The following is a 27,601-nucleotide window of genomic DNA, read 5'->3' as shown; positions in this document are numbered from 1 at the left end:
CAACCATAAAAAACTTGCACTGGTATGCGACTACTATATTCAAGCGATATTCGTAATTTGCACAGATTCGCTCTACTACAAAAATGCAAGCTTTCCAATTAAAACTTCGTTCACATTCGTGATCTGCTCGTGTACGTCCGCAAACAAAAGAATTCAAACCGACCAATCACATCGCGTCTTTTCAAAGCGACGCTCCGACGGCGTCATAGAATCAACGCCGCCGCGTTGTTTATTTCAGGTATTGGTGGCGTCGTTACGCGTTCGCGAGCCCTTCTCTTGTTTATAGCGTGTTTTATGTGTCGGCAATAAAATAAAACGAAAGGTAAAGACTGCACACGTTTGCATTATAACAATCATCTAATTTTCATCATAAAATAATCACCGAAATTGATTTGGCGGGCTCGGTTTAACCTCAACGTGTTAACCTTGAAGTATCTTGATTATCAAGACCGTTACAAAGAATTTCCAAATCATTTTACGCAATGATTCTATATTAAATACGTATTGATAATACTAGTAATCAAAGTATAAATTTGTATTTTATTTTAAGATGGTAGGTAAAGATCAAGATGCGAATGTTAGAAAGGGAAGGTCCGGCGGACTCAAGGCGGAGAAACCGGCCAAGTCCACTGAAAAACGGTCGAGTCCGGCACGATCTCGCGTTAAATCTCCATCCCGACCGGTTAAGGCCCCAGGAACTAGGAGTCCAGGTAGACCACGGCGTATACCAGATTCACCTGTAGAAACGCCTCAATCACCAACCAAGAAAACTTCACCTAAATCACCCAAACAGAAGACTTCACCAAAAGCAACAGTGAAAACCACTGCATCCAGTAAATCTGCACCACCAAAACCACCATCATCTCCAGGCAGACGTCCAATTCGGTCAGTAACAGCACCTAAACCCAAGGAACCAGGTAAATTATATTATTTTTGAACGTCACAAAATAGTAATATTTATATTATTGATTAAAGCAGTCGCAAAGCGTCTGCAAATCATCCAAGTGGACGAATCCGAATCAGACTCGGATACCCCGACAACATCCAGCGTTCAAACGCGATCGAGACGCACGATGAGCAAAGAAGCAAGCGTTGAACTCGTCAACAATTTACGATCAAGAGTTCGACGCGACAATGCAGATCTCTTCAAGTCGCGCTCAAACTATGAACCAGTGAAAAAACTGACGGAATTCTCCGATGAAGATGAAACTGAACAAGCGCCGAGGGCACAAACAAGATCCAAACTTCACATCGGCGCTATAATTGGCGCATTATTGTATTGTTTAGGTGAACTTGCCATCACCTATTTGATTCCGCTGTTGTGCGACGATACACGATGTGAATATCGTTTACCGACGCGAAAAGATTTGAACACCATCATCAATAGTTTTGATTTGTCGGTGTTTTTCGGCTTCACTTCATTTGTGCTCTTCAACGGTATCTTTTCTGTTATCCCACTGGGAGGTAAAAAATACGCGTCTATGGTATCGCGCGATGGAAAGTTCGAGTATGTCTTGAATGCGCTTTTTGCGCTGATTGTTCAAGTCCTTATTCTGGTCACTCTTGAAGTGTACCATATTCCGGTGACGGCACACATCATAAATAACTATTTCAGTCTGATTACTTCAGCTGTGGTGTTGTCGTTTACATTAGGCGTCATTCTGTTCATAAAATCGTTATACACCAGTAAAGATAATCTTGTTTCTGAGGAACAAGGTCATTTGACTAACTTTATCCTCGGCGCCGAGGTGAACCCACGTTTTGGTCCTATGGATGTTAAATTCGTTGTTACTCGTGTCTGCACTGTTGGATTGGTAGGTTTTTAATGTTTTTTTTAATTACTTATTCGATAATTTTTTTATCAATTTGTGTTTATAGATTCTTTTGGTGCTTTCCTACGTGTATCAATCAATGGAAATGATTTCTACGCCTCCACTAGACGCAAAATCAACAAATGTGACTTGGAATTTACTTCAAAGCCTTCGAATTCGACCAACGTTGTTTGTTTTGTCCACTTTGATTATTATTTATTTTGCTGATCAGTTTGTCTTTGAAAGTGGCTTATTGTCTTATATGGAGTTTAAGACTATCTCGTGGGGATTCCTGAAATGCAATGAATACTTGGCTGGGCTTTTCGTTTACGGTGCTGTGCCGAAATATGTTTATGATTATCATGTGGAGCTGGAGAATTGGGAATTATTGTTGTGTACGATTATGTTTTTGGCTGGTTACATTATGTACCGCGGTGCAAATAGTCAGAAACATGCATTCAGGGAAAATCCGTACGCACCTTTGGTGTCAAGTAAGTTTATATCATTAAATCGTACAATTTAACTCATAATAATATCATTTTTATTTAAATTTTAAGGATATGATTCGATTCCGTCGACGATTGGCAAAAAAATCCTCTGTTCCGGATATTGGGGCTTTGTTCGTCATCCCAACTACCTCGGCGATATTATGCTGAACGCTGCACTCATACGTTTTGTATGGCCCACACCCCTACTGCTAATCTTTGTCTTTATTATCGGCCACTTGGCGGTGCGCGCCTATGTCGACAATAAGAAGTGCAGGCAGCGTTATGGTGTGGCGTGGGACCGGTATTGCCAGCGGGTACCATATCTACTCATACCGAAAGTATTTTAAGTTTCGTTTAATATAGTTTTACTTTAATCAAGCAACAACATCAGAAATGATTTTAAATTTTAACGATTACATTAGGTGTGAATTAATCTATGATCTAGGACAAACTTAAGCAAAGTAATTATTAAAGACACACGACAGTGTTTTGCGCCATCGGAATGTTCAAATTGCAACTTGCGGGTTGTTCAATTGTATATAGTATGTGTAATCATGCATGCAGTGCCATGTTTTGAATGGTTTCTGTATTATATTGATGATGTTTTTCTGTACACTTCATTAGTACATGTTTCTTTTACAAATTCATTTCATGATTTGTAAATGAAATGTTTCTCTTGAAGATACTTTTAAAAGGAGACTTCCATCAATTGTAAATTAGAATTTTCATGACAATTATGTTAATTTCTTTGATTTAAGTAACTTGCATTACAATTGTAATCTACTTGAAATGTTATTTCGTCTACTGGATTACAATTATAATGTTGTACGCGATAATTTTTCATGTATTCAATAATTTACGTATATTTTAGGGATAATTTCATATCAATTCATTTTATGTATATTTAAACAATTTTTGCGTGCGATGAGGAAATTTGTGTACAATATTTACAGCGCTCATTATGATCTCTAGTGTAATTATGTGCAATTTGTGAAACGCGAATTGCCATAACATTATGTTTGCATGATCTTTAGCTTGTAATTATTAATTTGAATATCGATAAAATTAATTTATAAACACAGGATTTCTGTGATTGATTGTCATGGGGAGTTCTGGCATCATGTCCCCAGGGAAAATAGTGTTAGGAAAAATTGAAGGAAAACAAAAATCTGCACAAGATTAAGGAGTACTTATTGCTTGGGCAGGACAAATCAAGTATTTAAAAGCGGTTGAACAAATATGAATGTTTTTTGTAACAGACATAAAGAATTATAATAATAAATTAGACTTTATATGAATTACAAGAGTAAATAACTCAATTGAGTGAAAATCAATACTGGATATACAAGATATCCGTGAAACAATATTTTGATATTTCGAAACTATTTTTAGCTAAAAATAAAAATAATTCTATTGTTCGTCCAAATGCAACTACCCACCATACACACGTATGCCATCGAAGTAATTTGGGTTTATTTTTAAATGTAGCTCTATTATTCTTTCCTAGCTGTCGCTAGGATTTACTCTGTTAAATAAAATCCAACCGTTTTGACCGCTACGATAACTAATCAGTGAGATGCGATTGTTTATTTTGAATTCGTGCTGATCCAAAGCGAAAAGGTGCAGTTTACATGTTTTAACTTGTTTTATTCAGTATACAAAACGTGGTGTAAGTGCGTGGTTTAGTTCTTACCCGTTATTCACGAATATGCTTATATCGATCATAAACTAATTCTAGAACAAAGATTAAAACAGCGATGCTGGTCCCGATACTGAAAGTTAGTAGTGCAAAATAACAATCTGTTAAACTGACGCTGCGGAAAATTCCTCCAGCACTCTCGCACTTCGGAGACGTAGTCAGAATCCGCAAAAAGGTACGTCTACGAATACCAATTTCATTTAAAAGCGCCAATCTAAAAATGTTCAGTCACTTAAAACAATAATTTCACACACAGTATTAAAAACACTTGCCCCACACGAATTATTTCTTTGTACACGGACCCTTTCCGGTAAGGAACATACGGATTAATTGCCGGAGCGAACAACATTGTTTTCAAACCACACTTCTCTGCCTCAGTGTACTTTTTATTTATCTCTTTGTAAATGCGATCTTCATCAGCGAGTAACGCACAGAAATCATCACGAATGCAATTAATAATGCCTTCTTGCAAAGAAACGTAATTCACATCTTCAGGTGCTCCATTAGGAGCAATCTTAGCATTGTAGAAAGAAACAGTCATGTCTGTACTCAACGCATTTTTGATATAGAAAGGCATGTAAGATATATTCTCCACTTTGACTTTAATATCAGATAATCTCATATCATCCAGTGTGTTTATATTATTTGCTGTGGATTGTAACAACGCAACAATACAAGCGGAATAAGCAGTGTAAAAGAAAAGGAATGAAACAAACAGGAATAGAGTAGCAACTTGGCCGGATGCACTCTTTGGCTCAGCTTCAGAACCTTGTTGAAACAGTGCACCAACTTGCATATGTGCTACGTCCAACAAACGAGGACGTAGTACATTGTTCTTCGTAGACAATTGTAATTCAGCTTCTTTTGTCCACTCCCACTTGACAATCGTAAGCACAATAATAAATTGTATGACTAACAAAAGGGCGATTGAGCCCCAAACATCATCTTGTAATGGCATACGTAGGATATTTTTTACTATGCTCAGTGGAGGTGAGCGGAAAATTAATTTTCCCTCACCAATGTACTTGTTGGCAAAACCAACAACCAAGTGCCGCTGTAAGAATTTGATTTTATTCTAATTCTGATTTATTTTATTATATGAATAGTAGTTACCTGTCGTGAAAGATAAACACATGTTGAACCTACTTCGATGATACCCTTTTGGAACAGACCGAATAAACCGTCGTAGTTTGATGTGTTGCCTTGGGGTCGGCCCCATCTTGGTTCAAAGTATGATATCTCTGTTGCATTGAACATTTCTATAAGTGCTGATATCAAATGCACATGGAATTTACCATAGTGATCTCTCTCGAGGTTTCTTAAGAGTAAAAGCTTAAATTAACAATTTTTATGTAATAACATAACTTTTAGTGCACTCACCTAAACCCAATTATTTCTTCATATGACTGATTGTACGTTGTAACGTATCCAACGCCAAGAATATTTTTATTCAAATTTTTGCGATCGGAAAATTCTAAAACTGATTTAAACGCTTGTAGTTCATTATTTTTGACGACACAAACAATCTGAGACATGTAATCACGCTGAGTTGGAAGTCGATACAAAGAATGAACGACATTATCGTCCTTTTGATAAATATAAACGCGACTATCCAAAAATATATTCAAACCCAGAGGGAAATTAGAAATGTCGTCAACTATTATGAGCCAATTGGACGGCCATTTAAACATGTCTGTTTGGTTAGCATATTGCAATCTTTCCATTGTGTTATTGCAACCCAAATCAAGAATATGTATCAGTTGATTGTCCAAGATATCATTGGGTGTTTTATGCACAAGGTTTTGATGTTTATTAGCACTTTTAAGCAATTTTTGAATAGTAACAATTGCTACAAGTAAAATATTATATTGTAGAACAATTAAAAATTGAATCAAATACATTGTGAATTCCAGCAAGTGTGCAAGTCGACTTTATAAATATTATCAAGTTGTGAGATGAATTTTGATATAATTTTGTAATCTTCAACATTGTTTTTACTATCAACTTGCTGTGAGGCACAAAATGTAATAGAGAACGCGGTGAGTAGGACTTTAATTAACATTTTGTAGGAAACGGTGTGTAAATTATTTGGTATTGTTGTTTATTCCATAAGTTCTGAAATATTTTATGATTTGCCAGTTGTTTTATAAGAACAGAAACGTTGTTTTTAAAAATCGTATAAAATAATTTATAACTGCGTTTCATTTAAGCATTATTTTATCAGAATTGATTGAAAGGTTTGCTATTTAATTGTAGTAATCAATGAGAGTCCATGATTTTATTAAAAATTCAAAAGGCATTGAAAATATTGTTGCGTGAATAGGAACAAAGAGTATATAATATGATAGGGTAAACATTACTAGCCTCTTTTGTGTGTAAGTTGTTATTTATGTAATTATAAGTTTCAACGTTATTATTAAAGGCCCTGCTAGTAATTAAAAATTCATGTCTTATGCAACCGTTGCAAGACCACAAGAAATTGTTTTATTTGCAGTTCATTTGTAATACATACCCACTTTAAAAACTTTGTACCGGAGCATCACTTGATAGATACATAGCTCTGTACCGTATACCTGATCCAAGTACAGAACACCAAACGAGGGAGGCGAGAGAAACCAAGTGACTCGTGACTGAACTCTTAGACATCTGACGCACGAGACGCCCTGCGTGTTACCTCTTTGTTTCTACATCCTACCCGCAAAAAGGAGTGGGGGAAGCTGTGCTGCGTACTGTGGGTAGCAGGCACCGGAGAATACAAGTAACAGGGGTGGGGGTATTTCAGTTCCCTGATGAGCCCAAACCTGCTCAGTTGCATGAGAGTATCTTTCACAGGGGTTCCCTCTCGCCCTCCACACTTCGAGGAGAAACTTGAGAAAAAAAACGCTAGTTCTCAAACGAAAATACAACTATATTCAATCGAATAACACCAACAAATTACATATTTGCTTGCATTTGCATTAACCGTGTGGCAATTTGTTCTCTTGTAATCGACCCTCTCGTATGTTGCCTGTTCTGAAACTTTTCATTCAAACGTTTTTCACGTGCAGCATTTTCACGTTGGCGTTTCATACGAATGCGCTCTTTTATATGCGCAGGCATATCAGGAATAGCAAAAGACAGAAGCTTATTAAAACCAAGTACCAATCCCTAAAAACACAAATTTATTAAATAAAAATCAAAGAAACATTAAATCTCAACTACTTACTTCTAACACAATGACAGAAATCAACTGATTGCATAATGTATGCCAATATTCTTTACTATGCTGATATTTACGCGGATGATTCGGTGGATACCGACGACCTTGATACAAACAAGTCTGCACATTTGTTGATCCATAAAAATCACTTGTTTCATCATAGTCTCGAACGTCAAAGACTAAAATATTCAAAATATTAATCATACAGTACAGATTTTTGTATTAAAATTGTATATTTACTTGAAAACGTCGAGTTTAAAATATTCACTTCTTTATCAAAGATAAATTCATGCCAATAATGAATTGAATTTGTAGCGAAAGCAATAAAAAAGCACTAAAATAAAAAATTCAATCAATAATTCATTAAACATTGATGAAAAATAAAAAGCATACGTTAGTTATTATTCCGATGTAGGAGAGAGTGCTTAAAATTGAATTCCAAGCTCCAATGCCAGGAACTCTCGCCGGAACAGGACGTCGTGACCATCTGGTTAATTTATACGCATCAATTCGTATTTCAATCACATTTGCAATAAACGCAAACAGTGGACCTAAGGGAAACGCCGCCGGAAATAATATCAAATATCCATATTGAGTGACTAAAACAAACATAACCTATTTTATCATTTCATCTACAACCATTTTGATGTTATTCTTACTAATTGTTTTAAATTCATTCACGGCAATATCGTAATATTCAATCTTATTTCGATGATAACCTTTTTCCCAGCTGTGATATTTATATTGACCACTCTTTAATTTTTTCTTAATTTTACGGATTTTGTATTTAGTCACAATTAATCTAAAAAATAATGTAAATTATTGTTAATGTAATTACAAAACGAAGATATACATACGGCATAAGAAATTCATACAACATTTTCAAAACAGTTTTTGCCGTTAGAATAAAAACCAACTGAAATGTAAGCGGTAACATGCTTGCCATTGCTTCGTCTACGTCATTATTTAATATCCCGATGGATTGATATTGTGCCATATCTCCTGGGTAGGTCTTAAATGATCCTTTAAAGAATGCCGTGTAATATAAATAAGCGTAAGCGTTTAAAATCGACAAAACATGAAGTTTAATAATGAAAGATTGATCATATTGTGCTTGAGTCCGCGGTCTTTCAAAATCCGTTAATTTCTTTGCAACGTACTTGTAAAACTGTAAATCAGTATTATTATGATTTAAAATAAATAAATAAATTATATTTACGTTGTCAAAAAGCATCATGAAAATGAACAAAGCTGCCGTGCTTATTAAGTGAGAAATTCTCTCTATATTTCTCGTCGGGATAGTGTGATCTTCTTTAATTAGATAGATAATAACAAGGCGAAAAACAATTGTTGCAATCACCATAAATATTACAATAAGTGCCTAAAAACCAAAAAAAATATATTTGACATTTTTTTATGTTATGCAACACATTATACTCTTTTAACTTACAAGAAAACCACAGCAAATCCATGAAATAATCACTTTTAATTTGTGTATCTTCTGTGGTATATAATATTCGTATTTCTTTGTATATTTATTAAGCCTTTTATGCGTTGCATACTTGGTATATTGTTGTCTAGGGCGAGTATCGTTTTCAACCGTGAGCAAATTCCATTTATACTTGAGGATGTTTTCTTCTCTTTTCCATAATTCCGTTACAATTGTAGCTACAATGTTATGCCAATAATTTTTGGTTATTTTATTAAATGAAATAGCGTAAACTTACCCCAGAAACACATAAGAATAGCATAGATAATTGTACAAACATTATCAAGAGCATATTGTACTTTAGAATGGTCGCAATCATCAGCAACATTTATAAACGAGCAAAAACTTGCATCCTTACAAGGCGGACAGAAAACATCTTCAGATGAACATATATTTGCACTAATAAAATGATTATTTTATATTTTGTATTTAAAAATATGAAATTATAAATACCTTAATGAATTTTTTGCACTATCGTAAGTAATCGCACCGTAGGCAAACGCAAATGCTCCTAAAATGGCCACCGGAATCAACATGCGGTTGTAAAAACCCAAGAAAGCAAAATAAAACGCAACTTCCGGGCCGTAGTACTTATTAATTAAATCTAACGGTTGGTACTTAAAGAGCATTGAATAACGCGCCCAATATTTCATCAACAACTAAAATTGTCGTACAAAGTACAAAAAGTAATAAAAAATAAAATTTTGATGCAAGATTTATATAATTTTGAAATGGTAATCCAAAACCATTCAATAGATAGTTATAAATATCGTTTTATTGTAATAACTTTATATTGTATGTTTTATGACTGCCATTTGAGTGACTTCTGCGCAAATTACCATTTCAAAATTATTAAAAAATAAAAATAGCAAAAAACTTACTTGTCTATCATTTAAAGTACCACTTAGTGTCCACCTTGAAGGATGTTCATGTAAAGGATAAGCCGCTTCCAGATATTTATTATCAAGAAGAAATTTTAAACCAGTTTCATAATGTTCCGAACCAAAACTTACATTTTTTAGTATTTCACGTGTGATCATTATACGTTCAGAACTTAGAAGGTCTTTAGGACGTGCACCAAGAGAAGATTCACTAAAAATTATATAAATATTACTCAATAAAGAAAAATCCGCTTAAATTTGTTGATTACCTTGCGCGTTGAACAACTTCAGACAACAATTCACCTCTTGTTAATTCAGTATACATAAATGGCAAATTTATAATTCTTGTATAACGAATTGGTGCATCTGGTACACGCATAAACACAGGTTCATAGTTTAATAACACACTGCACATCAACAATGGAATACGTGCAGTGTGAACATTGATAAACAATAATTCAGGATGCAGCTATATCATAAAATAAAAACAAAAAAATATTAACAGGAATATTTAAAGTAATTGATAATTCAAACCTCAGATTCTCCAACTTCAAACTGCACTCCTTCGTGTTCTAAATTTTTGATGTATTGATTAACAATTTGTTTAACTGCCGGTTTGTTGCTGCGTTTATAAACAAAAACATAATCAATCCGGCGTATGCCATCGTTAAAGTAAAGATCATTGTTAAGTTTCTTTTCTTCTTTCACTGTTTGTCGAAAAACTGCTTCTAGTTCTTCTAATTTGGTCATTAAATTCTCAAACTGTATATGAAATGATATAAGGTACGATTATTGTTATAATTATGAATTAATAACTTACGTAAGTTGATGCTTCTACTTTTCTACGTGCCCATAAAGCATCCATGGCTAATATTACAGAAAAAATTCTCTGGGCATAAACAATGCTAATTCAAGGTTTTTGGTAATTATCTGTCAATAACAAATGATAGGCAATTGTTTACTTGATTACTTTGATATTTTCTGAGTTTTATACAAAGTTTGGAAAAAAATTATGGCAATGTTAATAATTATTCACTTTAAATCTGTTGTAATCTACAAATTATATAAAAACAAGAATTTTAGAGTATTTTTCCAAATTAAAGACAACTATGATTCAATATTGACTAAAATCACATGTTAAATAATAGGATACAAAATCAAAGTTCAACATGTGTTCAACACATGCAAAGTTACACGAGAATAATGATTATAAATAAATAATCAGTTGATATTTTCTATAAAAGCAATTTCTGATACATTTTATAAAACTTTCTCCCTATAAAAATGGTTGGGTTAAAGAACATTTCAATGTTTCGCGCTAAATCTTCTTCAAAAGTAGAAATTTTTAACGAAAATGAAGAAGAAGCACAAGAATATAAAGATGGAATTATACATTATGGCATTATGCTTCTTCGCATGAACTGTCTGTGGCCCAGAGCAAATCAAAGTGCTTTTTCATTTCGCATTCAAATAGTAATTACTTTGCTTTTGTGCTCTACCACTGGCTTCACAAACTTTACTTTTCTTGTTCACACTTTTTGGTGTAAGTATTAATTTAACCACTTCTACTGTGACTCAAAACTTGATAAATATTTTATAGCTGGGGATAATTATGTTATTGACGACATTTTGGAAGCTGTAGTCATATCCCTAACCACAATTGGCATCTATACAATCATGATCACTCTAATAGGCCAATCAAAAGTAATCATGCAGCTGTTGAAAGACATAAATACCTTTGGAGAATTTGGCAAACCAAGCAATTTTGATGAGACCAACGCCAAAATGAACAGATTTATCCTTATATCCTACTTATATGCATTCGGGGCTGTTATGTTGTACGTTATATTTTCTTTTCTTGATTTTCAAAAGTGTGAAGCTAGAAACGTAAAGTACGACATAAATCGTTTATGCGGATTCATCACTTCTTTCTGGGTGCCATTTTCGATGGATCCAGTAATAACCAAGGTATTATTTTATATTATACAAGTTACATCCAGCGTGGTTGTATCCAGCGCTGGCACTACAATTATGGGATGGATTTGGGCAATCGTCGAAATGTTTTTGACCAAGGTGGCTAATCTGAAAGCGATGTTGTTGCAAATCAATGATTTGACTGACAATGGAAAGAAACGAGCGCATATGAATAAATGCATACGATATCACATTGAAATAATAAAGTGAGATGTAAAATATTGCAAGGAAAATTAATTTTAGTTAATTATTTTTATTTAGTTTAGCGGATCAAATTAATGAATGTATTGGAGTTTTGGTTTTTATCGCTTCTGGTCTGATCTCGATGATAATTGGCATGTGTGCAGCTTTATTCTTGCTTAAACCGGAAGTTTATACGTTTATTCATGGCTTGGGATGGGTTTTTGGGATGTATATTTTGTGTCATACTGGGCAACGCTTAATGGACGAAGTAATTTTTCTAAACATGAACGCTGAACATTTAATTTTATTCATTCGTGATTGTTTTTCCGTTGTAGTCCACGGATATTCCTTTTGCTGTGTATGACACTGAATGGTTTGAAAATGATATTGGAGTGCAAAAGGATTGTATCTTTTTTATCATGCGAGGAAATGCTCCTCTAAAATTGGAAGCTGCAGGCTTTTTGTTGTCACAATGGCCACTTTTACAGGAGTCAGTAAATACTAACTAATTTAATCCTTGCATTTGAATTGGAGTTATAGTTAAATGAAGGGAATTAATTGTTGCACTTTTAGGTCATGAAAAATGCGTATTCCTTCATTGCACTGGTGCAGCAAACGTTATTAGCAAAAGAAGACTAAAACAGATTAATATATTACAAGAAATAGATATATTTTAGAATACACACGCTTGAAATATGTTTGTTGTAAAGTAATAATTACTTTAATAAAATTAGCAAAGTTATAAATCAGTTAAAAATAAGCAGAGTTGTCATTTTTAAAGATTTTTAGTGCTGGTTACAATTTTTTGAAGTTAGTATTCTTGGTTATGCAGTACGCAACCCAGCATACACTTACAAATGAATGATTCTTCGAGTAACTATAAAAAAATTTAGAGTGCATATTAGTTAATGCACTAATTAAACTATTCGTACGTTTCTGCGCGTCAGTTTCAACTTCAAACGTTCAAACTCACCAGAATGCCTCGCGCTCTCTAGCTACGCTCATATACACTACAAGTTGTAAGCGGTTGTATGTTTTGTGAGGTTATACTCGTAAACACACGTTACGCACGTGGATCTTACTCCAATCGGTAAGACATTCATCGAACTATTAAACTATCTTCAATAACATAATTCCTTGTAGACAGAAAACAAGAACATTCATCTCCATCTTCAGGCAGACATGACAAAAGGCAGCAAAATCTTTGTGCCCAACAGAGGCTTGGGCTATGTAAGCAACCACATACCCCTACAAGTAAGATACATCAAGAGCAGAAAAGAGAACTTAATTATAACATGTGTTGGCAAATCTTTTCACACATATGGAATCAGTCATTTTGGCTTACTGAGTGTCAGTAGCTTACATCCCTCTGACATAGAAGCAATGACAGCTGATGCTTATCATGTCTACACATCATGTGGAAAAACAATTTATGCATGGAGAAGAGGTACTGAATTAAAGCACACCTATCAAGGACACAAGGACAACATTCATTTAATGTTACCATTTGGAGCTCATCTCCTAAGCATTGATAATGGAAATGAACTTAGGGTATGGGATATCAAATCAGAAGCAGTGCAGTTACAGTTGAATTTTGATTTAAAAGTATTCAAGATTACAACAATCTTACATCCTAGTACTTATGTGAACAAAATACTGCTGGGCAGTGAACAAGGTTCCATGCAATTATGGAATTTGAGTACAGCAAAGTTAATTTTCACATTCCCTGGTTGGGGTTGTGCTGTAAGTTGCCTAGAGCAAGCACCAGCACTAGATGTCGCTGCGATAGGCTTAGATAATGGTAAAATTTTACTGCACAATTTAAAGTTTGATGAGACTGTGATGGAATTTCAACAAGATTGGGGCGCAATCACGTCGATATCATTCCGTACCGACGGCCATCCAATAATGGCCACTGGTAGTCCTTTAGGTCATATTGTTTTTTGGGATTTAGAGCAGAAACGAGTTGCGTCTCAACTACTTTCCGCTCATAAAGACGCTGTTAACGGCATGGTTTGCCTTCCAAGCGAACCGTTAGTAATCACTTCATCAGCAGACAATTCTCTGAAACTATGGATATTTGATATGACCGATGGAGGTGCACGACTTTTGCGTATAAGGGAAGGTCATGCAATGTCTCCGACTAGTATTCGTTTTCACGGCTCTAACGGACACAATATCATCTCAGCCGGTGGTGATAGCACACTGAGAATATTCAATACACAAACAGAACAGTTTAATAAAAGTTTAGGTAGAGCATCGTACAATCGCAAATCTAGTAAAAAACGCGGCCGTTTAATTGACGATCCATTAACTATGCCTCCAATTATTCAATTTACTTCGGAAACAACACGCGAAAAGGAATGGGATAACATTGCATGTGTGCATCAAGGGTTGCCAATGGTCACTACATGGTCCTATGATAAATTAAAAATGGGCGAACTTAAACTACTACCAGAAAGACTACACAAGAAGACTAAAAATTTAGATGAAGACGTAAATGCCACCTCGCTGTGTTTAACACATTGTGGAAACTTTGTTTTAGTTGGTTACAGCTCAGGTCATGTTGATAGGTAATTTATAAACATAAAATAACCATTTTCTTATTTCAAGATTATAATTTCTTTAGATTTAACGTTCAATCTGGTTTGTGGCGTACGACATACGGAAATCCAAAGGCACATGATCAATCTGTGCGTGGAATCGCAACAGACGGTCTTAATCAAGTCGCAATCACCGGCGGAAGTGATGCGACGATTAAATTCTGGAAATTTAAGAATAAAACCGGTGAAAATGCGTTGACAACGATTCAACTTGATGAATCCGTGTTATTCATGCGCGCACATCATGAATCTTCAATGATAGCAGTAGCTCTGGACAACTATACTATCCAGGTTATTGATATAGATACGCGAAGCGTGGTTAGAAAGTTTCCTGGTCACAGCGCACAATTAACCGACGCAACATTCAGCCCAGACGCACGATGGTTGGTCACATCCGCTATGGATTGTATTATTCGCACGTGGGACATGTTATCCGCCCAATTGGTTGATCAATTCCGCACGGAAATGGCATGTATATCTTTGGACTTCTCGCCGACGAGCGAAGCACTCGTCACTGCACACATCGGGTATCTAGGTATGTTTTTATGGACGAATCGCGCGTTATATCAGCGTATTACGCTCAAGGCACAGAATTTAAACGAAGAACCTGAACTTGTAAGTCTTCCTGAAGTAACAGTCAGTGAGATTGAAGAAAAAGATGAAATTGATGATGATATTGACGCATTTAAATCGCCTGAGCAAATTAGTCATGAACTTATTACACTCTCTGGTTTATCGAATTCAAGATGGCAGAACCTGCTTGATATTGATATTATCAAACGCAAAAATAAACCGAGAATGTTACAGAAGGTTCCAAAGTCTGCGCCGTTTTTCTTACCAACGACGAATTTACAATTCGCTACTAATAAACCTGACACAACTAATGGAAGCGTTTCAAAATTGTTTTCGACAAATTCATTAACGAATTTTACAGAGTTTGGTAAAGCGTTAAACAAAGCAAAAAGTTCAGATGATTTTGATGCTATTGTGACACAGTTAAAATTGTTTGGTCCATCAATGATCGACCACGAGATCAAATCTTTGTGTCCTGATGAAGGCGGTTCTATTTTGACAATGCTCCAGTTCCTTAAATGTATTGAGTACATGCTAAAATCGAATTGTAATTTTGAATTAGCACAGGCGTATCTTGCGGTGTTTCTTAAAACGCATGGTGTACTCATTTCACAGGAAAGTGAATTGAGGGATTATTTGCCTAATATTCAGAGTTGTGCGCAAGTTTCGTGGAATCGTCTGCAGGAGAAACTGATGTATAATCTTTGTGTTGTTGAACATGTTAAAAATTTAATATAATGTTGTAATGATGAATTTTTTAACGCATATTAAAGTTAGTAAGAATGCTAAAATTTTTGGGTAAGGGGGTGATAATTTAGATGAGCCAAATATTTATTTAATCAATTGTAAATTTATTCTAATAAATTTAAGTTTTATTGAGAACTCTTGGCTCATAGCCAATGCATGTAATAATTAAATAAAATTTGGCATTCATCCAAATTAAAGTGCATATCAAACGTATTCAAATTAGTACAAGGCTGTCTTTTATAATGCTATTTGTTGTTAACCGTCAAATTGTCATGTTTAAAACTGGGAGAAAGAGTAATTCGCCGGGCGCGAGGAACATTAATTTTCCACACTTTTATATACTAATTTATCATTATATATAAAAAATTGTATTTTTCTGATTTCGAAAGGATGGCTTAACCACTCAACCGTTTTGCAACATTGTTACAAAATACTGTTTCTCAGAAAGCTGCCGCCGCTTCAGTTTCCATGGGCTCGCCGCTCTCGGACTTCTTTTTCTTCTTCTTCCCCGCCTTAGGGTTAGCAGAGCTGTTCAATAAGGACTTCAACTCCGGATCGGTGACCGAGTGAGCAGACTGATACACATCCGTTTCCAGTGGCAGGCCGGTAATTTTATGAGGTCCATTGGGCATTAACAAAACCGTAAATTTGAAGTGTGCCACAATTTCGGCTGAAACAAAAAGCGGTACATGAACATTTTTTCTAAACTTAAACAAAACAAACACAAATATTGGTAAATATGCTTCAGTTTCCGAGTTTGTCTTCAGCTGATTAATTCAGTAGGATCAATTGGATATTTATATTCATCATTGCAGATATTATGTTTAAAATGTATAATTTTCAGAAAACTTACCCGGTTTCTCATAGAGAACTTGGAATGGCTCTATTAATTTGTGATTCACACATTCTACGACGCCCAATTTCGCTTTTGATTCCGCCGAGAAGCCACGTAGGTTGAAGGGCATCACGCCATGCTTGGTGCGCACCTCGCTGTAAAACATTCGCGACGCCTTCAATTTTAGTTGGTAGATTTCGTCGGTTTTCTTGTAAATCGACACTCTGGTGTCGGCTTCTTTGCCAACACCCTCACCGGTGCTAATAAGTACATCCATCGCGTACACTTCGTACTTGTCAAATTCGAACTTCTCGTGCTCCTTCTTTTGCGCGTCGCTCGGATTCTGGATAATGGTTTTCTCCCCGTCGATTTTGAATTGCTTCAGCTGATGGCTGAGCATGCCCTCAACTGGTTTGCATTTGTATGCTTCAGCAACTTTCTGCACAGCATCAGTTACTGCATATGTTTCATTTCCAGCCTTCAACAGCCTCAGTGCTGCTTGTGATGCATAGTGAGCAGCAAGGATAACATCAGCTTTCCTTCCAGTCACCTTGTTGTCACTTGAACCACCCACAACCACAGTATGTGCCACAACAGCTATAAACCCATCAACATGGGCACCTAAATCACTGAAATTAGTTGTCATTAACAAGGAAATCATTGATTGAAAGTTAAATTTGTGCTTACACTTTAGCCACATCTTCATCCTTAAGAGTATAGTCAGCTTCACTAGGCACAGGAGAATAATGACAAATACAGTTGTTTACTGAGACACAAGTTGGGAATGCAATGCCCTTCTTCAAGTCTTTCTCCTTTTTGAACACCTTGCCGGTTTCTTCAAGAAGCAGACTGTCGCCAAATTCGCAGATTTCGCGAACGGATGCACCGGCCACGCATTTGTCCAATACCTGCTTGAGTACACCTGGAACACAATAAAAACATGTTTTTGATTAGAATTATCATCAAGCAAAGTGCATATTGGCGATAAAATAACAGTAACAATTTACCATGACGGAATATTATGTGCTAATTGTGAAGTCGCGCCTAAAACCAACATTCAAACAAAAAGCGCAAAACCGCGTGGTCTAACGTGGAAGCATGCCGGCACAACAGCCATATGGTGCAATCATCTATTCGCCGCAAACATGGACGGCATAGAATTCAAAATGGAAACGAAAGCGAAAGACTCACGATTTACTATCTCCCCAGCCATTTTATATTTGGTAACAACCAAATCTTCGGCGATGGTCTTTTCGGCCACATCTTTATCGTCCGCCATGGTGAACAGAGACTGAACGTGTGTTGTACAGCGGTCACGTGACCGTCGTGACCTACGTTCAAGCTGACATTTGCCGCCGAAACGGAAACGCACGCAAATATCCCCAGATAATCACTAGAATGGGCGCCAAAATAAAAGCTCGCAAAAAATACATACAAACAATAATTAAATAAGTGTCTTGTGATTAAATACCAAAATACAAATTTAAAACTAACACAGGTTCGTATTATAACATATTCTAATTATCCATAGGTGCATCTTTGTTTAAATATTTCAGAATCAACGCCACTGTATTCGGAGATGTCACATCCGCCACCATTATTTCGGCGCCATCTTCCAAACCTAAATCAACCAACGATTTGTTCAAATTTTCTTTCGTGTGTTCCTCAATACTTTTGATGCCGCTCATGTATAAAGTACGATTCTTGCCGTTGACACTAGTTGTTAAGGCGGGATTCTTCATTTGATACGATGCACTTTCGCATAGGACTTGAATGAGATCTTTTAGTTTCATCTTATATGGATCGGGAATTTCAAGCTGCTGAGGTATATTTGAACATGCCAGGCAATTATCTTTCTTTTCTGCTTCGTAAGTATAAGTATAAATTCCATCTACATCATTGAAAACCATGTAGTTATTCATTGGCACACAACAACTGGTTGCAATTTTAAAAACCTACAATTGCATTAAAAGTTTAAACATTTAAATTTAAAATAAAAATATTTTACCTCTGTTGTACAAACAGCTGCAATAACAGCATTGGTGGAAGCAACAGCAGGAATAATATTTTTCACAACTCCCTGCACAAGTCTATATGTTAATCCAGTAATATTAAACTGATTAGCTCTTTCTGTAGACTTCTCATAGATCCATGTAATATGCTGAGGATCATCACCATCAATTGAAGCATTAAAAGGATTCTCTTTAGGCCATTGTATCACTTTGACATATTCAATACAATGTTCTGGTAATCTTGGTGTATTAGCAATAGTACAGAGTGGATAATTAACTTGAGGTGGATATAAATCTAATGTGCATTCAATGCATGCACTCATGCCAGGCAGAACAACTTTTAAATTTCCTTTGAATCCTTCTGTGCCACCATCAACCATTGGTATCACACTGGACTGATCCAGAACACCATCTTCATAATTCAGCATAGAAATTAACATGCCGTTCATCCAGCGCCGGGCGACAATTGAATCCAATCCACATACAACAATGTGGAATTGTTTATAGAATGTTTCATCATAGTCTTGAATCTTGCAAAAATGTGGCACCACTTGACAGCCAGCCACTCTGGTGTTTATAAATTTCGCTGCAACTTCTGCCTTGGACTTGCCTATGTCTTTGGTGCGGAAGAGAAACTGTCGGTTTAAGTTGGATAACTCGATGGTGTCCATATCGATGACATGAATGTGTTTAAAACCCATCAGGGCTAAATCCTTGAGGAGTTCGCATCCTAAACCGCCGGCACCGATGACGATAATTTTGCAGTTGTTGGAAATAAAGTCCAATATATCCGGTGAAGGTTCAAAATCTGGATGGCAAAATGGACCGGGACGTTCGAGGACTTTTCTTAAGTGACCGCAGTGTCTTTGGTTTTGTTCCGTTGTTATTTCACCCATTTTTCAAATTTTCGCAAGTTTGTTTTGTAATTTCACTTAACCTGTAAGCTCTAAGCGAGAACGGCAGTCACGGTCAAGTCGACGGCACAGTCTACGGTCACAGTCAGCTGACAGCCAGTCACCGAGTTTAGTACATAATTTGCAGTGATTTCAGTTTATTTCAGTGCCAGGGAATTAATGTAGGAAAACTAAATAGTACCTACTCATTATTAAATTTGGTTAATTTTCCATATATATTCTAATGTAATATGAGCAATATCTTCATTCACCTGAAACGTACAGCTTGACTGGAAGCCAAGATACAGTCACAGTCAAGTTTTATTTAAACAGTGGCTAAAGTTTTGCAAATTGAAACAGCAATTCGACTATTTTGTATTGTATTATTGTTGTATCACTGTTTTAAACCTTTTTAAAAATTTCTTTGATGGATCTATCAAGCGACGACCTCGTCCTTATCGAATTTGTGAAGAATCACAAATGTTTATACGACATTGAAAACACTCACTACAACGACTATGCTTACAAGCAGAAAGTGTGGAAGGAAATAGCCGATGTCCTAGAATACAGTAAGTTTTGAGATATTTTACAACATTTTTAAAATACCAAATTAGGTGTGAGTGTGGCGCAAATTCGCACCACAAAATTTGACAGTATGTTATCTGACTGCGCGCTGGACTGTCGTTAATTCCAAATTTTATCATTTTCAGCACTTACAAGAGTAAAAACTAGATGGGAATCTTTACGCAATCAATTTCGAAGGTACATGCGAAAGAAACGAACAACAGCCGAAGAACAATTACCCAAATGGAAATATTACGACGATTTATCATTTTTACTCCCGCATACAAACTATCAGGCCAAACGTGCATGCGCAACAGTATTATCCGAAGAGATAATACTGAATCAATCAGAAGATGATAGCATGTACGAGAATGCTGAACACACTGAGGATTTTAAAGATGAAGTACATCCTGCAACCGAAAAAGCAGATTCTGATAAAGCCTGTATTGTCGAGTATGTGGTAGAAACGAAAAAGAGGAAACTATCAGATAACACTAGGCTTTATTTGAGAGATGATCATGATGGTGAGAATATAAAGGACGAGTTGGATCTATTTTTTGATACAATGAAAGCAACCGTGCGGAAATTCAGCGAGAGTAATAAAATAATCGCAAAACAAAAGGTTTTCAGCGCTATTAGTGAACTGGAAGCGATTAACCTCACTCAACGGCTAGCAGAAGCCAACTGAGCACGAGAATTAGGTTATGTTTGATTGGGTTACCATAAAATCATTTTTTTTAACTAAATTAAGGCTTAGAATAGCACATTTTACATATTTTGAACATTCAAGATATGATAATTATTATTCCACTGATAAATAGTATTGTTTTGTACAATAATAATAAATTTGTTTATTTTTGTAGGAATATTGTAACATTTTAAGGACTAGGCGTACATGACAAACAGGGTAAATTCTATTCTCAGTTGTTGTTGTATTTGCTTCATCTCTAGACTCTGCATGCTCTGCATACTTGAATCCCTTCTTCATCACACTAGAGTGCTACACTAACGCCGCGAGTGCCCCTTGTGCTCTGTCCCCTTCGCCCGTGCGTCCCGCGGATAGCACAATGCACGTTGGGCACTGCGCGTCGCGCATTGCGGCGCCCTCGTACGTTCACACGAACGGCGCACACAAATCATAAAGCTCGTAACCTTGAAACGCTTCGTCCGTGCCGGTTCTGCGCGTTGTGCGTACGCGAGTTCGTTGCTGGACGGACGCCGCGCATTGTGTTGCCGCTTGTTGCTGGTCTATGTATCTCGTGTGCGGGTGTCAACGGGTGTGCAGTGCGCGTAATAAGCGCATCGACAAATCTACACAATAATCCAGCAGTGCGGTCCCAACCAGTGCCGATATTCCCGCTTCCGTGCGGTGCGTGCTGCATAGAATCGTGTAGTCTTTACGTATCGTGCTGTTGCATTCATCACAGTGAGATTACGATTATGTTTGCTGATATTGAGGCGAAATCTTCGTCGCCGTCGAGGAAACTAGCTGACAAAAACAGCGCCGCGACCATCGACAATCGATCATGCACTAGGCCTACGTCAAGGGTAAGTTTTACGAGTACATGCTCAACTGTGTCGTGTTTCCGTGTATTTTTAGCCTTTACATTATTCAGGGTGTTTTATATTATTCATATACAATATATTTTATTAATTGTATTCAATATTACATACGCCGCATGCCGGATGGACTTGAATTCTTGACTTGTTTATTTATTAAGTTCTTAAATTTATTTCTTCAAGTTGAAAGCTCCGTATTTGCCAAGTTGTGATTCGCTCTAATGATAGGTCTTTGCACTTCCATCCGACAAATGGATCAAATTTATTTTATATGTTTTTGTAGTTTATGTGCTTTATATGTTCACTCAGTTTAAAAGTCTTTATAATGGCCGAGTGTACGCGCGACCGTTAGTCGCGAGTTTTCATGCCTTGATGAATTTAGAAACCACCGAATCGCAAATTAATTTTATTCATGAACTCTTGTGTGCTTGTGCTTTATATTTTATTTTGTGTTCCTTTGTGTGGCGCTGCGATATAAGTAACGGTTGTGCTGATGTTGCGAATGATATCTCGTTAACATCTTTGTACTTAATGCAAATATTTAAAGTTTCAGGCTTATTTTGATTAAATATTCGGCACATGTTGGTTTTATTGAGTAAAGATTAATCCTATAGATTATTTACGTTAGTTTTTGTAGGTTTTAATGGATATGAAATTGTTTTGTGACGTAAATTAACAAAAATTTCATATTTTTCACATGCAGGATGTACATTTAATAAAATAAAAAATACTTTTATTTAATTTTTACTCACAAAATAGAATTTACCGAATTTTATGGATATAGAATATGTTATCGACGAAAATTAACAAAAAAAAATGATTTTTCCCACGAACAAGAAGTAAATTTAATTAAATGAGGGGCAAAAATTGATTTTTATTTTATTATATTACACACAAAATAGAATTTCAAAATTTCATTATTTGCAAAAATAATGATTATTAATCTTCATTGTTGTATTCTAAACCATAAAAATTAATTAAAATCCCGCGTGTAAGTTTTTTTTGTGTTCACATTGCACAAATCGTTGAATGAATGAAATTGTTTGTCACTTTCCACAGTGCCATGTAAACATGTAATCTTCAGCGCACACCATAATTTATTTTCGCACTCGCTTTGTAATCACGCCACTATTATCTGCCCGCCTTTGAATGGCAATTTATCATATCAATGCAAACACCAGACGCTACTCTTCTACACATGCTTAGCACAGCTTAACTCACTCGCCGTGTTTATTGCTCCCATGCAGAACATAAACGCCGTCGTCTTTTTTGAAAGCAAACGCGCTCGCCACCACTACTGTTGCTTTGTTGTTTTGTTTTTTAGCAACCAAGTTAGATCAATGAGTGCAAAACTTATTTGAGGAGAAAACGCAACAATAGTGGGGTTGGTCGTGTTGTAAAATCGAACAACTTTTTTCCAAATCATTACAATTTCGCGCGCTGCTGTTTAATTACCGACTGGAGTGCCGGGCATTTACTATCCAAACGCAGTTAACGTTAGTGTACATCGGTTATATATAATTTTTATTTAGTTACATCATATTGGAGTTTATTTTATTGTTGACTTTATTTCGTGTTTCAGTTTTTGTGAATTGCGTTATTTTGGTTTTGCATGTGAAGCCTATGTGCCGGGAGCAACTCTTGTTCTTCGATTTTATTGGTGTGCATTTTTGAGATTGTACAGGCAGAATGACAAATTCTCAGGTGAGTTTTTAATTTATTTTTTAAATTTATTATTTACTAATTTTGTAACACTAACAATACTAAAATGTCTTTATTTCGCGATTATTTCACGATTTTTTAAATAAAAAATCATTATTTATATTGCAAGGTTACAACCACCCCATTCACCCTTTATAATACTTTAAATTTATTGCCTGTAAAATACAATTTTAACGTCTATATTGTCCTGAAAAACCTATAATTGTAGATATTTTTGACTGAAAGCCTTTATTTTCATTTTGCATGGGGAAATTATTGGGTAAAAGTATTTTGGGTAATTGGTAGTAGATAAATTATACATTTTTAATGTATATAATTGTGGAAACCAAAAATTTGGTTGTTTTATTAAAACCTGTAAAGTGCCTCTAGAAAAGTAGTTTTTTTACCGTTTTTTGTCGTTTTAAACGATTGATAAAGTTGTGAAAAAATACCTAGACTAAAAATAAACAATTGATTATATGTATTACCTTAATACAAAACGTTGTTATCTAATGTGAGTATGTTGAACTGATTACATTTATATTTAATGATTTAATTTACAAATTCAATTATATTCTATTGATTACGTATACAGTTTCACTTATTCCAATCGTGCGTTTAAAACTTTATTCTTTAATTGTTTCGATGCATTCGGTGCACCAAACGACGTACGGAAATATAGCATAAACTCGAATAATCCAATATACAAACAGCTTGCATGTTGAATCGCGTGCACGAACCAACATTCCGAATGAAAATGCATTTTATTTTATTTTTTCTAATCGAAAGTGAAATGAAGAAATAAAAAATACAATACGAACACATGGCACGCAACGCAACAAGTGCCTCGGACATAATTAATCAATTATTCCATTACATAAATGCATAAAAATTATAGCGTCATCACATGGTTTGTTTATTTAACGTATTATTTAACGTACACCAAACGATTCAGCTTTTGCTACGCCCCACACTCGCGTATATAAAGATAAGCCACGATTCTTATCATTCCCTGAACCGCAAACATATCTACTTGACGCTGTCGCTTGCATTGCGCGCATTTTAAAGGAAAATCATTACCTACAGCTTCAAGTGTAAAGTGAATTGAAACAAAGTGCACGTTGATGTCATTCGGAATACTAGTTTGGAGGTCGCGCTTTAGCCGTGCCGGAATGTTTAGTGTGTTTGAATATTAAACATTTTATAAGCATTTAATGCGCGCTAGTTGTACAACACTCATTTTGTGCGTGTTATAACATTTTGAAGTCAACCAGTGAGGTCTATTGTGGAGAAATGTCATCGGATCAGCCCAAAAAGGTCGCCGAGAACGGATTGATTTAGTATTATCGTTATTTTCCATTGTTTTCTCATCGTGTTAATTGAAACATCACATATAATTAGTATTATAGCCTAGCTTGCGTTATTATATCATAACAACGATGTGATAATCTGCTGATGAGCTAATGAATGTGAACGTTTGTGAATTGTGCTTAATTTGATGTTGCAGTTATGGTTTCGCGGCGTTCGCAGCTCCAAGTTTCGGCACGTCTACGGAGAGCCTGCGAAGCGCGAGAAATGCTACGAGAATATTCAAATAACGAAGAATGCGCACGATTCGCAATTCTGTGCAGTCAATCCGAAGTTCATCGCTATCGTCACCGAAGTTGCCGGTGGCGGAGCATTCGTTGTACTGCCCCTAGATTGTGTATGGAAATACAACTTTAATTAATATTAATTGATGGCAATACAATTTATTTCTGTTGTTTGTAGACTGGTCGATTGGATTTTAACGCCAGTCGAGTAACCGGACATCGTGGTGCCGTCTTAGACATAAAATGGAATCCTTTCAACGACAACGTAATTGCGTCGTGCTCGGACGACTGCACCGTACGTACATTTTCATTATCTTCTCGATTTGTTCGTGCGTACAAATTGTGCGATTGTGCGAATGGAAAGTTAGTGTTAACATGTTCGACACGGTTTCAGATCAAATTATGGCACATTCCTGACGCCGGCCTTTCAACACATCTTACCGACTGGCTGGTTGAGTTGGTTGGACATAAACGACGCGTTTCATACATCGAATGGCATCCGACAGCTGAAAACATCTTGTTCAGCGCTGGTTTCGATCACTTGGTATGGAAAAACGTCGATTTCACTTACATTCATGTTATACATCTTTGATCATCGGCGCCGTCGCCGCTTTACAATGTTTTTCACTTTCCAACAATGCGCGCGTTTGGCTTTATGTACTTCCCCGTCGTGATGCGTTTTGATCGCGTTTAACACGCTGATATTCTTTGTTTCGCGCCGCGGCGGCTCTTGATGTTACCCAACTGACAATTATGCGAAGTCTTCTGCATGCCTCCTCGAGCATGGCGAATTAATTATTAGAGAAACAACCGAAAGCGAAATTGTTCCGGTGTGCAGTGAAAAATTCCGCCAATATTATCATAATTACCGCGCGTATTAGAAATTATTATATTAAAAATACTACAATCAGCAATTATTTAATGAAATTGTTGTTGCCTGGTTTATAAAACTTTTAATTACGCAGGTGATTGTTTGGGACATAGAGAAAGGCAACGCCGTTAACATGATCAACTGCCATCCAGATGTTATCTATTGTATGGCGCTGAATCGCGATGGAAGTTTGTTAGCAACGACCTGTAAGGATAAGAAGCTGCGAATTATCGAACCGCGCAGCGGTCAAGTGAAAGCTGTAAGTGTTAAAAGCGATTAAGCAGATGAGAGAAATTGTTGTTTGCAATTATATTTGGTTTGAATTATAGGAGGGCATCTGTCACGCTGGTTCCAAAGCAAGTAAAGTAACATTCCTCGGCACATCTGGTAGACTGCTCACAACAGGCTTTTCGCGACATTCCGACCGACAGTATTCGGTGTGGGACCAAACCAACTTGTCGCAACCCCTTACTGTAGACACCATAGACAGCTCATCAGGGGTTGTCTTCCCATACTACGATCATGACACCAACATTGTGTATCTCGCCGGAAAAGGGGACGGAAACATTCGTTATTATGAAATTGTCAACGAAGCGCCCTATATTTTCTTTTTAAATCAGTTTTTATCAGGCAATCCGCAGCGTGGTTTAGGCTTTATGCCAAAACGCGGCATGAAGACCAGTCAATGCGAAGTGTTTCGTTTCTATAAGTTACATGCGACGAAAGGTGTTTGCGAACCGATCTGCATGATTGTCCCGCGGAAAAGCGATCAGTTTCATGAGGATCTTTATCCTGACACGGCTGCGGCGAAACCCGCATTATCCGCACAGGAATGGATTGGTGGGCGAGACGCAATGCCATTACTAATGTCCTTGCGTACTGGGGAAAGTGTCACAACATGTAAACCACGAGTGTTCAAACCGTTGACGCCGACCATCGAAACGCCGCCGGTGGTCATACCGGTTTCGTTAGAAAACAACAAGAAAAAGTTCGCTTTTCTTTCCATGGAAACCATTCCAGATTATAGATCTAAAGACACTATCAACGAAAAGAACAATAAGACTTCCACCAACCAAAGTACCAAATTTCATCAATTGCAACAGATGTTTGGTAATATTCACAATAACAGGGAAAATCTCAACGATGACATGCCGTTGATAAAGCAAATAAACACAATTGGCGATAATATAAACACTGAAAACGACGTAAGTATATTCTGAACTGTAGTCTATATATTGTAGACGTACGGAAATGCTTCAAAGTAAATTTACATTTCAGTTAAAGAGAGCGTACAAGGCGCAGGGCGAGGAACTGCGGTTGGTGAAAAAGCAACTGGCGAATAGTGAAATTCGCGTTAAAGAGTTGGAAGATCAAATTAGAAGATTGCAGCAGCATTTGTGATCCGACACGATCCAGTGCTTCCAACTAGATTCACAGCTTTAATATTTGTATTTATTATGTGTGTAATCAATTAAGTTTAAGTTCAATTTACGTGTTACCAAATCATTTAAGCTTATGACATTGCGTTGTATATTCTGTTTCATGATCTCTACTGCACAAACGGTTATGGGCTGTTTTTTTTTGGTTCTTTGCGGATTATCATGACGCGCTAAATGATAGATTTTATGAAATTTACCAGTGAAAACTGTCAAATTGTGTTTTCTTTGTTATACATATTCTATATTTATATATACGATGGAAATATTCGAACAGTAAAGTAGTGCGTGTTGAGAAACATTCAAAATAGTTACAATGTATTACTCTATGATTGTTAGAGCAATAGACATAGGAAAAAGTTGAATGTATTTTGTTGCTAGATGATATTTGTTAGAATAACTAGTTGACTATGTATTGTTTTTATAAAATTTGACAACAATTAAATCTAATATGACCAAGATATTTAGCAAAGAGGTACTACGTGTGCTA

At 36.2% G+C, this 27,601-nt stretch overlaps 9 protein-coding genes across 12 annotated transcripts; 5 read left to right on the top strand and 4 right to left on the bottom strand.

Moving 5' to 3' along the window:
• The first annotated feature begins 184 nt into the window (after positions 1–184).
• LBR (lamin B receptor) lies at positions 185–3,597 on the top strand. Of its 2 annotated transcripts, none has more exons than XM_065314571.1 (5): positions 185–322; positions 551–917; positions 979–1,814; positions 1,879–2,302; positions 2,369–3,597. In XM_065314571.1, the coding sequence occupies exons 2-5, from the start codon at positions 551–553 to the stop codon at positions 2,644–2,646; spliced, it is 1,905 nt and encodes a 634-aa protein (XP_065170643.1). In that variant the 5' UTR covers positions 185–322; the 3' UTR covers positions 2,647–3,597. The 2 variants fall into 2 exon arrangements, with proteins under 2 accessions (XP_065170643.1, XP_065170642.1); XM_065314570.1 differs by having other exon boundaries at positions 976–1,814.
• LOC135801186 (uncharacterized) lies at positions 3,569–6,173 on the bottom strand. The gene is made up of 5 exons (XM_065314572.1): positions 5,898–6,173; positions 5,379–5,847; positions 5,112–5,316; positions 4,271–5,052; positions 3,569–4,212 (listed from the first exon to the last, which is right to left on the bottom strand). The coding sequence occupies exons 1-5, from the start codon at positions 6,058–6,060 to the stop codon at positions 3,996–3,998; spliced, it is 1,836 nt and encodes a 611-aa protein (XP_065170644.1). The 5' UTR covers positions 6,061–6,173; the 3' UTR covers positions 3,569–3,995.
• Positions 4,077–15,782, top strand: LOC135801183 (WD repeat-containing protein 36). Its single transcript, XM_065314568.1, has 4 exons — positions 4,077–4,173; positions 12,672–12,814; positions 12,868–14,297; positions 14,354–15,782. Exons 3-4 carry the CDS (start codon positions 12,907–12,909, stop codon positions 15,636–15,638), a joined length of 2,676 nt encoding a protein of 891 aa, XP_065170640.1. The 5' UTR covers positions 4,077–4,173; positions 12,672–12,814; positions 12,868–12,906; the 3' UTR covers positions 15,639–15,782.
• LOC135801184 (anoctamin-4-like) lies at positions 6,886–10,503 on the bottom strand. Its single transcript, XM_065314569.1, has 14 exons — positions 10,388–10,503; positions 10,102–10,329; positions 9,837–10,036; positions 9,568–9,778; positions 9,140–9,345; positions 8,925–9,085; positions 8,648–8,865; positions 8,417–8,578; positions 8,055–8,365; positions 7,857–7,999; positions 7,591–7,796; positions 7,438–7,531; positions 7,204–7,376; positions 6,886–7,145 (listed from the first exon to the last, which is right to left on the bottom strand). Exons 1-14 carry the CDS (start codon positions 10,430–10,432, stop codon positions 6,933–6,935), a joined length of 2,571 nt encoding a protein of 856 aa, XP_065170641.1. The 5' UTR covers positions 10,433–10,503; the 3' UTR covers positions 6,886–6,932.
• LOC135801190 (uncharacterized) lies at positions 10,853–12,484 on the top strand. Its single transcript, XM_065314580.1, has 5 exons — positions 10,853–11,110; positions 11,168–11,747; positions 11,803–11,992; positions 12,060–12,214; positions 12,298–12,484. Exons 1-5 carry the CDS (start codon positions 10,876–10,878, stop codon positions 12,302–12,304), a joined length of 1,167 nt encoding a protein of 388 aa, XP_065170652.1. The 5' UTR covers positions 10,853–10,875; the 3' UTR covers positions 12,305–12,484.
• Positions 15,783–15,965: 183 nt separating the features above from the next.
• LOC135801191 (proliferation-associated protein 2G4) lies at positions 15,966–17,832 on the bottom strand. The gene is made up of 4 exons (XM_065314581.1): positions 17,674–17,832; positions 17,170–17,404; positions 16,501–17,111; positions 15,966–16,317 (listed from the first exon to the last, which is right to left on the bottom strand). The coding sequence occupies exons 1-4, from the start codon at positions 17,759–17,761 to the stop codon at positions 16,088–16,090; spliced, it is 1,164 nt and encodes a 387-aa protein (XP_065170653.1). The 5' UTR covers positions 17,762–17,832; the 3' UTR covers positions 15,966–16,087.
• Positions 17,833–17,921: 89 nt separating this feature from the next.
• Positions 17,922–19,390, bottom strand: Uba3 (Ubiquitin-like activating enzyme 3). Its single transcript, XM_065314578.1, has 2 exons — positions 18,491–19,390; positions 17,922–18,437 (listed from the first exon to the last, which is right to left on the bottom strand). Exons 1-2 carry the CDS (start codon positions 19,388–19,390, stop codon positions 18,000–18,002), a joined length of 1,338 nt encoding a protein of 445 aa, XP_065170650.1. The 3' UTR covers positions 17,922–17,999.
• Positions 19,391–19,814: 424 nt separating this feature from the next.
• On the top strand, positions 19,815–20,817 carry LOC135801192 (uncharacterized). The gene is made up of 2 exons (XM_065314582.1): positions 19,815–19,956; positions 20,098–20,817. Exons 1-2 carry the CDS (start codon positions 19,815–19,817, stop codon positions 20,637–20,639), a joined length of 684 nt encoding a protein of 227 aa, XP_065170654.1. The 3' UTR covers positions 20,640–20,817.
• Positions 20,818–21,166: 349 nt separating this feature from the next.
• LOC135801187 (coronin-2B-like) lies at positions 21,167–27,572 on the top strand. 3 transcript variants are annotated; one of them, XM_065314577.1, is made up of 8 exons: positions 21,169–21,499; positions 23,094–23,215; positions 24,720–24,917; positions 24,983–25,099; positions 25,199–25,348; positions 25,770–25,934; positions 26,005–26,880; positions 26,954–27,572. In XM_065314577.1, the coding sequence occupies exons 2-8, from the start codon at positions 23,201–23,203 to the stop codon at positions 27,074–27,076; spliced, it is 1,644 nt and encodes a 547-aa protein (XP_065170649.1). In that variant the 5' UTR covers positions 21,169–21,499; positions 23,094–23,200; the 3' UTR covers positions 27,077–27,572. The 3 variants fall into 3 exon arrangements, with proteins under 3 accessions (XP_065170647.1, XP_065170649.1, XP_065170648.1); XM_065314575.1 differs by lacking the exon at positions 23,094–23,215 and having other exon boundaries at positions 21,167–21,499; XM_065314576.1 differs by lacking the exons at positions 21,169–21,499; positions 23,094–23,215 and adding an exon at positions 24,243–24,529.
• Positions 27,573–27,601: the final 29 nt, after the last annotated feature.

Source organism: Atheta coriaria, unplaced genomic scaffold (genome assembly GCF_025399875.1).
Source record: "Atheta coriaria isolate IRGN ID8LTWV9N9 unplaced genomic scaffold, Caltech_Dcor_3.1 hic_scaffold_10_pilon, whole genome shotgun sequence".
NCBI lineage: Eukaryota > Metazoa > Arthropoda > Insecta > Coleoptera > Staphylinidae > Dalotia > Dalotia coriaria.
The sequence above is the reverse complement of the archived record's forward strand: the minus strand, read 5'-3'. Positions and strand labels throughout refer to the sequence as shown.

Bases quoted from the DNA above. Each gene is read 5' to 3' on its own strand.
- LBR (XM_065314570.1), top strand. From the start codon at position 551: ATGGTAGGTAAAGATCAAGATGCGAATGTTAGAAAGGGAAGGTCCGGC. The intron at 918-975 runs GTAAATTATATT...TATTGATTAAAG, and splicing joins ACCTAAACCCAAGGAACCAG to CAGTCGCAAAGCGTCTGCAA. The intron at 1,815-1,878 runs GTAGGTTTTTAA...TTGTGTTTATAG, and splicing joins GTGTCTGCACTGTTGGATTG to ATTCTTTTGGTGCTTTCCTA.
- LOC135801186 (XM_065314572.1), bottom strand. From the start codon at position 6,060: ATGTTAATTAAAGTCCTACTCACCGCGTTCTCTATTACATTTTGTGCC. The intron at 5,848-5,897 runs GTATTTGATTCA...TTTTACTTGTAG, and splicing joins CACTTGCTGGAATTCACAAT to CAATTGTTACTATTCAAAAA. The intron at 4,213-4,270 runs GCAAGTGTTTTT...GAACATTTTTAG, and splicing joins AAAGAAATAATTCGTGTGGG to ATTGGCGCTTTTAAATGAAA.
- LOC135801184 (XM_065314569.1), bottom strand. From the start codon at position 10,432: ATGGATGCTTTATGGGCACGTAGAAAAGTAGAAGCATCAACTTAC. The intron at 8,579-8,647 runs GTAAGTTAAAAG...TTTGGTTTTTAG, and splicing joins GGATTTGCTGTGGTTTTCTT to GCACTTATTGTAATATTTAT. The intron at 7,146-7,203 runs GTAAGTAGTTGA...TTGTGTTTTTAG, and splicing joins TTTCTGTCATTGTGTTAGAA to GGATTGGTACTTGGTTTTAA.
- LOC135801190 (XM_065314580.1), top strand. From the start codon at position 10,876: ATGTTTCGCGCTAAATCTTCTTCAAAAGTAGAAATTTTTAACGAAAAT. The intron at 11,748-11,802 runs GTGAGATGTAAA...ATTTTTATTTAG, and splicing joins TATCACATTGAAATAATAAA to TTTAGCGGATCAAATTAATG. The intron at 11,993-12,059 runs GTAATTTTTCTA...TTTCCGTTGTAG, and splicing joins GGCAACGCTTAATGGACGAA to TCCACGGATATTCCTTTTGC.
- LOC135801183 (XM_065314568.1), top strand. From the start codon at position 12,907: ATGACAAAAGGCAGCAAAATCTTTGTGCCCAACAGAGGCTTGGGCTAT. The intron at 14,298-14,353 runs GTAATTTATAAA...TAATTTCTTTAG, and splicing joins AGCTCAGGTCATGTTGATAG to ATTTAACGTTCAATCTGGTT.
- LOC135801191 (XM_065314581.1), bottom strand. From the start codon at position 17,761: ATGGCGGACGATAAAGATGTGGCCGAAAAGACCATCGCCGAAGATTTG. The intron at 17,112-17,169 runs GTAAGCACAAAT...AACTAATTTCAG, and splicing joins GATGAAGATGTGGCTAAAGT to TGATTTAGGTGCCCATGTTG. The intron at 16,318-16,500 runs GTAAGTTTTCTG...TTTTTGTTTCAG, and splicing joins AGTTCTCTATGAGAAACCGG to CCGAAATTGTGGCACACTTC.
- Uba3 (XM_065314578.1), bottom strand. From the start codon at position 19,390: ATGGGTGAAATAACAACGGAACAAAACCAAAGACACTGCGGTCACTTA. The intron at 18,438-18,490 runs GTAAAATATTTT...ATGCAATTGTAG, and splicing joins CAGCTGTTTGTACAACAGAG to GTTTTTAAAATTGCAACCAG.
- LOC135801192 (XM_065314582.1), top strand. From the start codon at position 19,815: ATGGATCTATCAAGCGACGACCTCGTCCTTATCGAATTTGTGAAGAAT. The intron at 19,957-20,097 runs GTAAGTTTTGAG...TATCATTTTCAG, and splicing joins AGCCGATGTCCTAGAATACA to CACTTACAAGAGTAAAAACT.
- LOC135801187 (XM_065314575.1), top strand. From the start codon at position 21,392: ATGTTTGCTGATATTGAGGCGAAATCTTCGTCGCCGTCGAGGAAACTA. The intron at 25,100-25,198 runs GTACGTACATTT...ACACGGTTTCAG, and splicing joins CGTGCTCGGACGACTGCACC to ATCAAATTATGGCACATTCC. The intron at 25,349-25,769 runs GTATGGAAAAAC...TTAATTACGCAG, and splicing joins GCGCTGGTTTCGATCACTTG to GTGATTGTTTGGGACATAGA.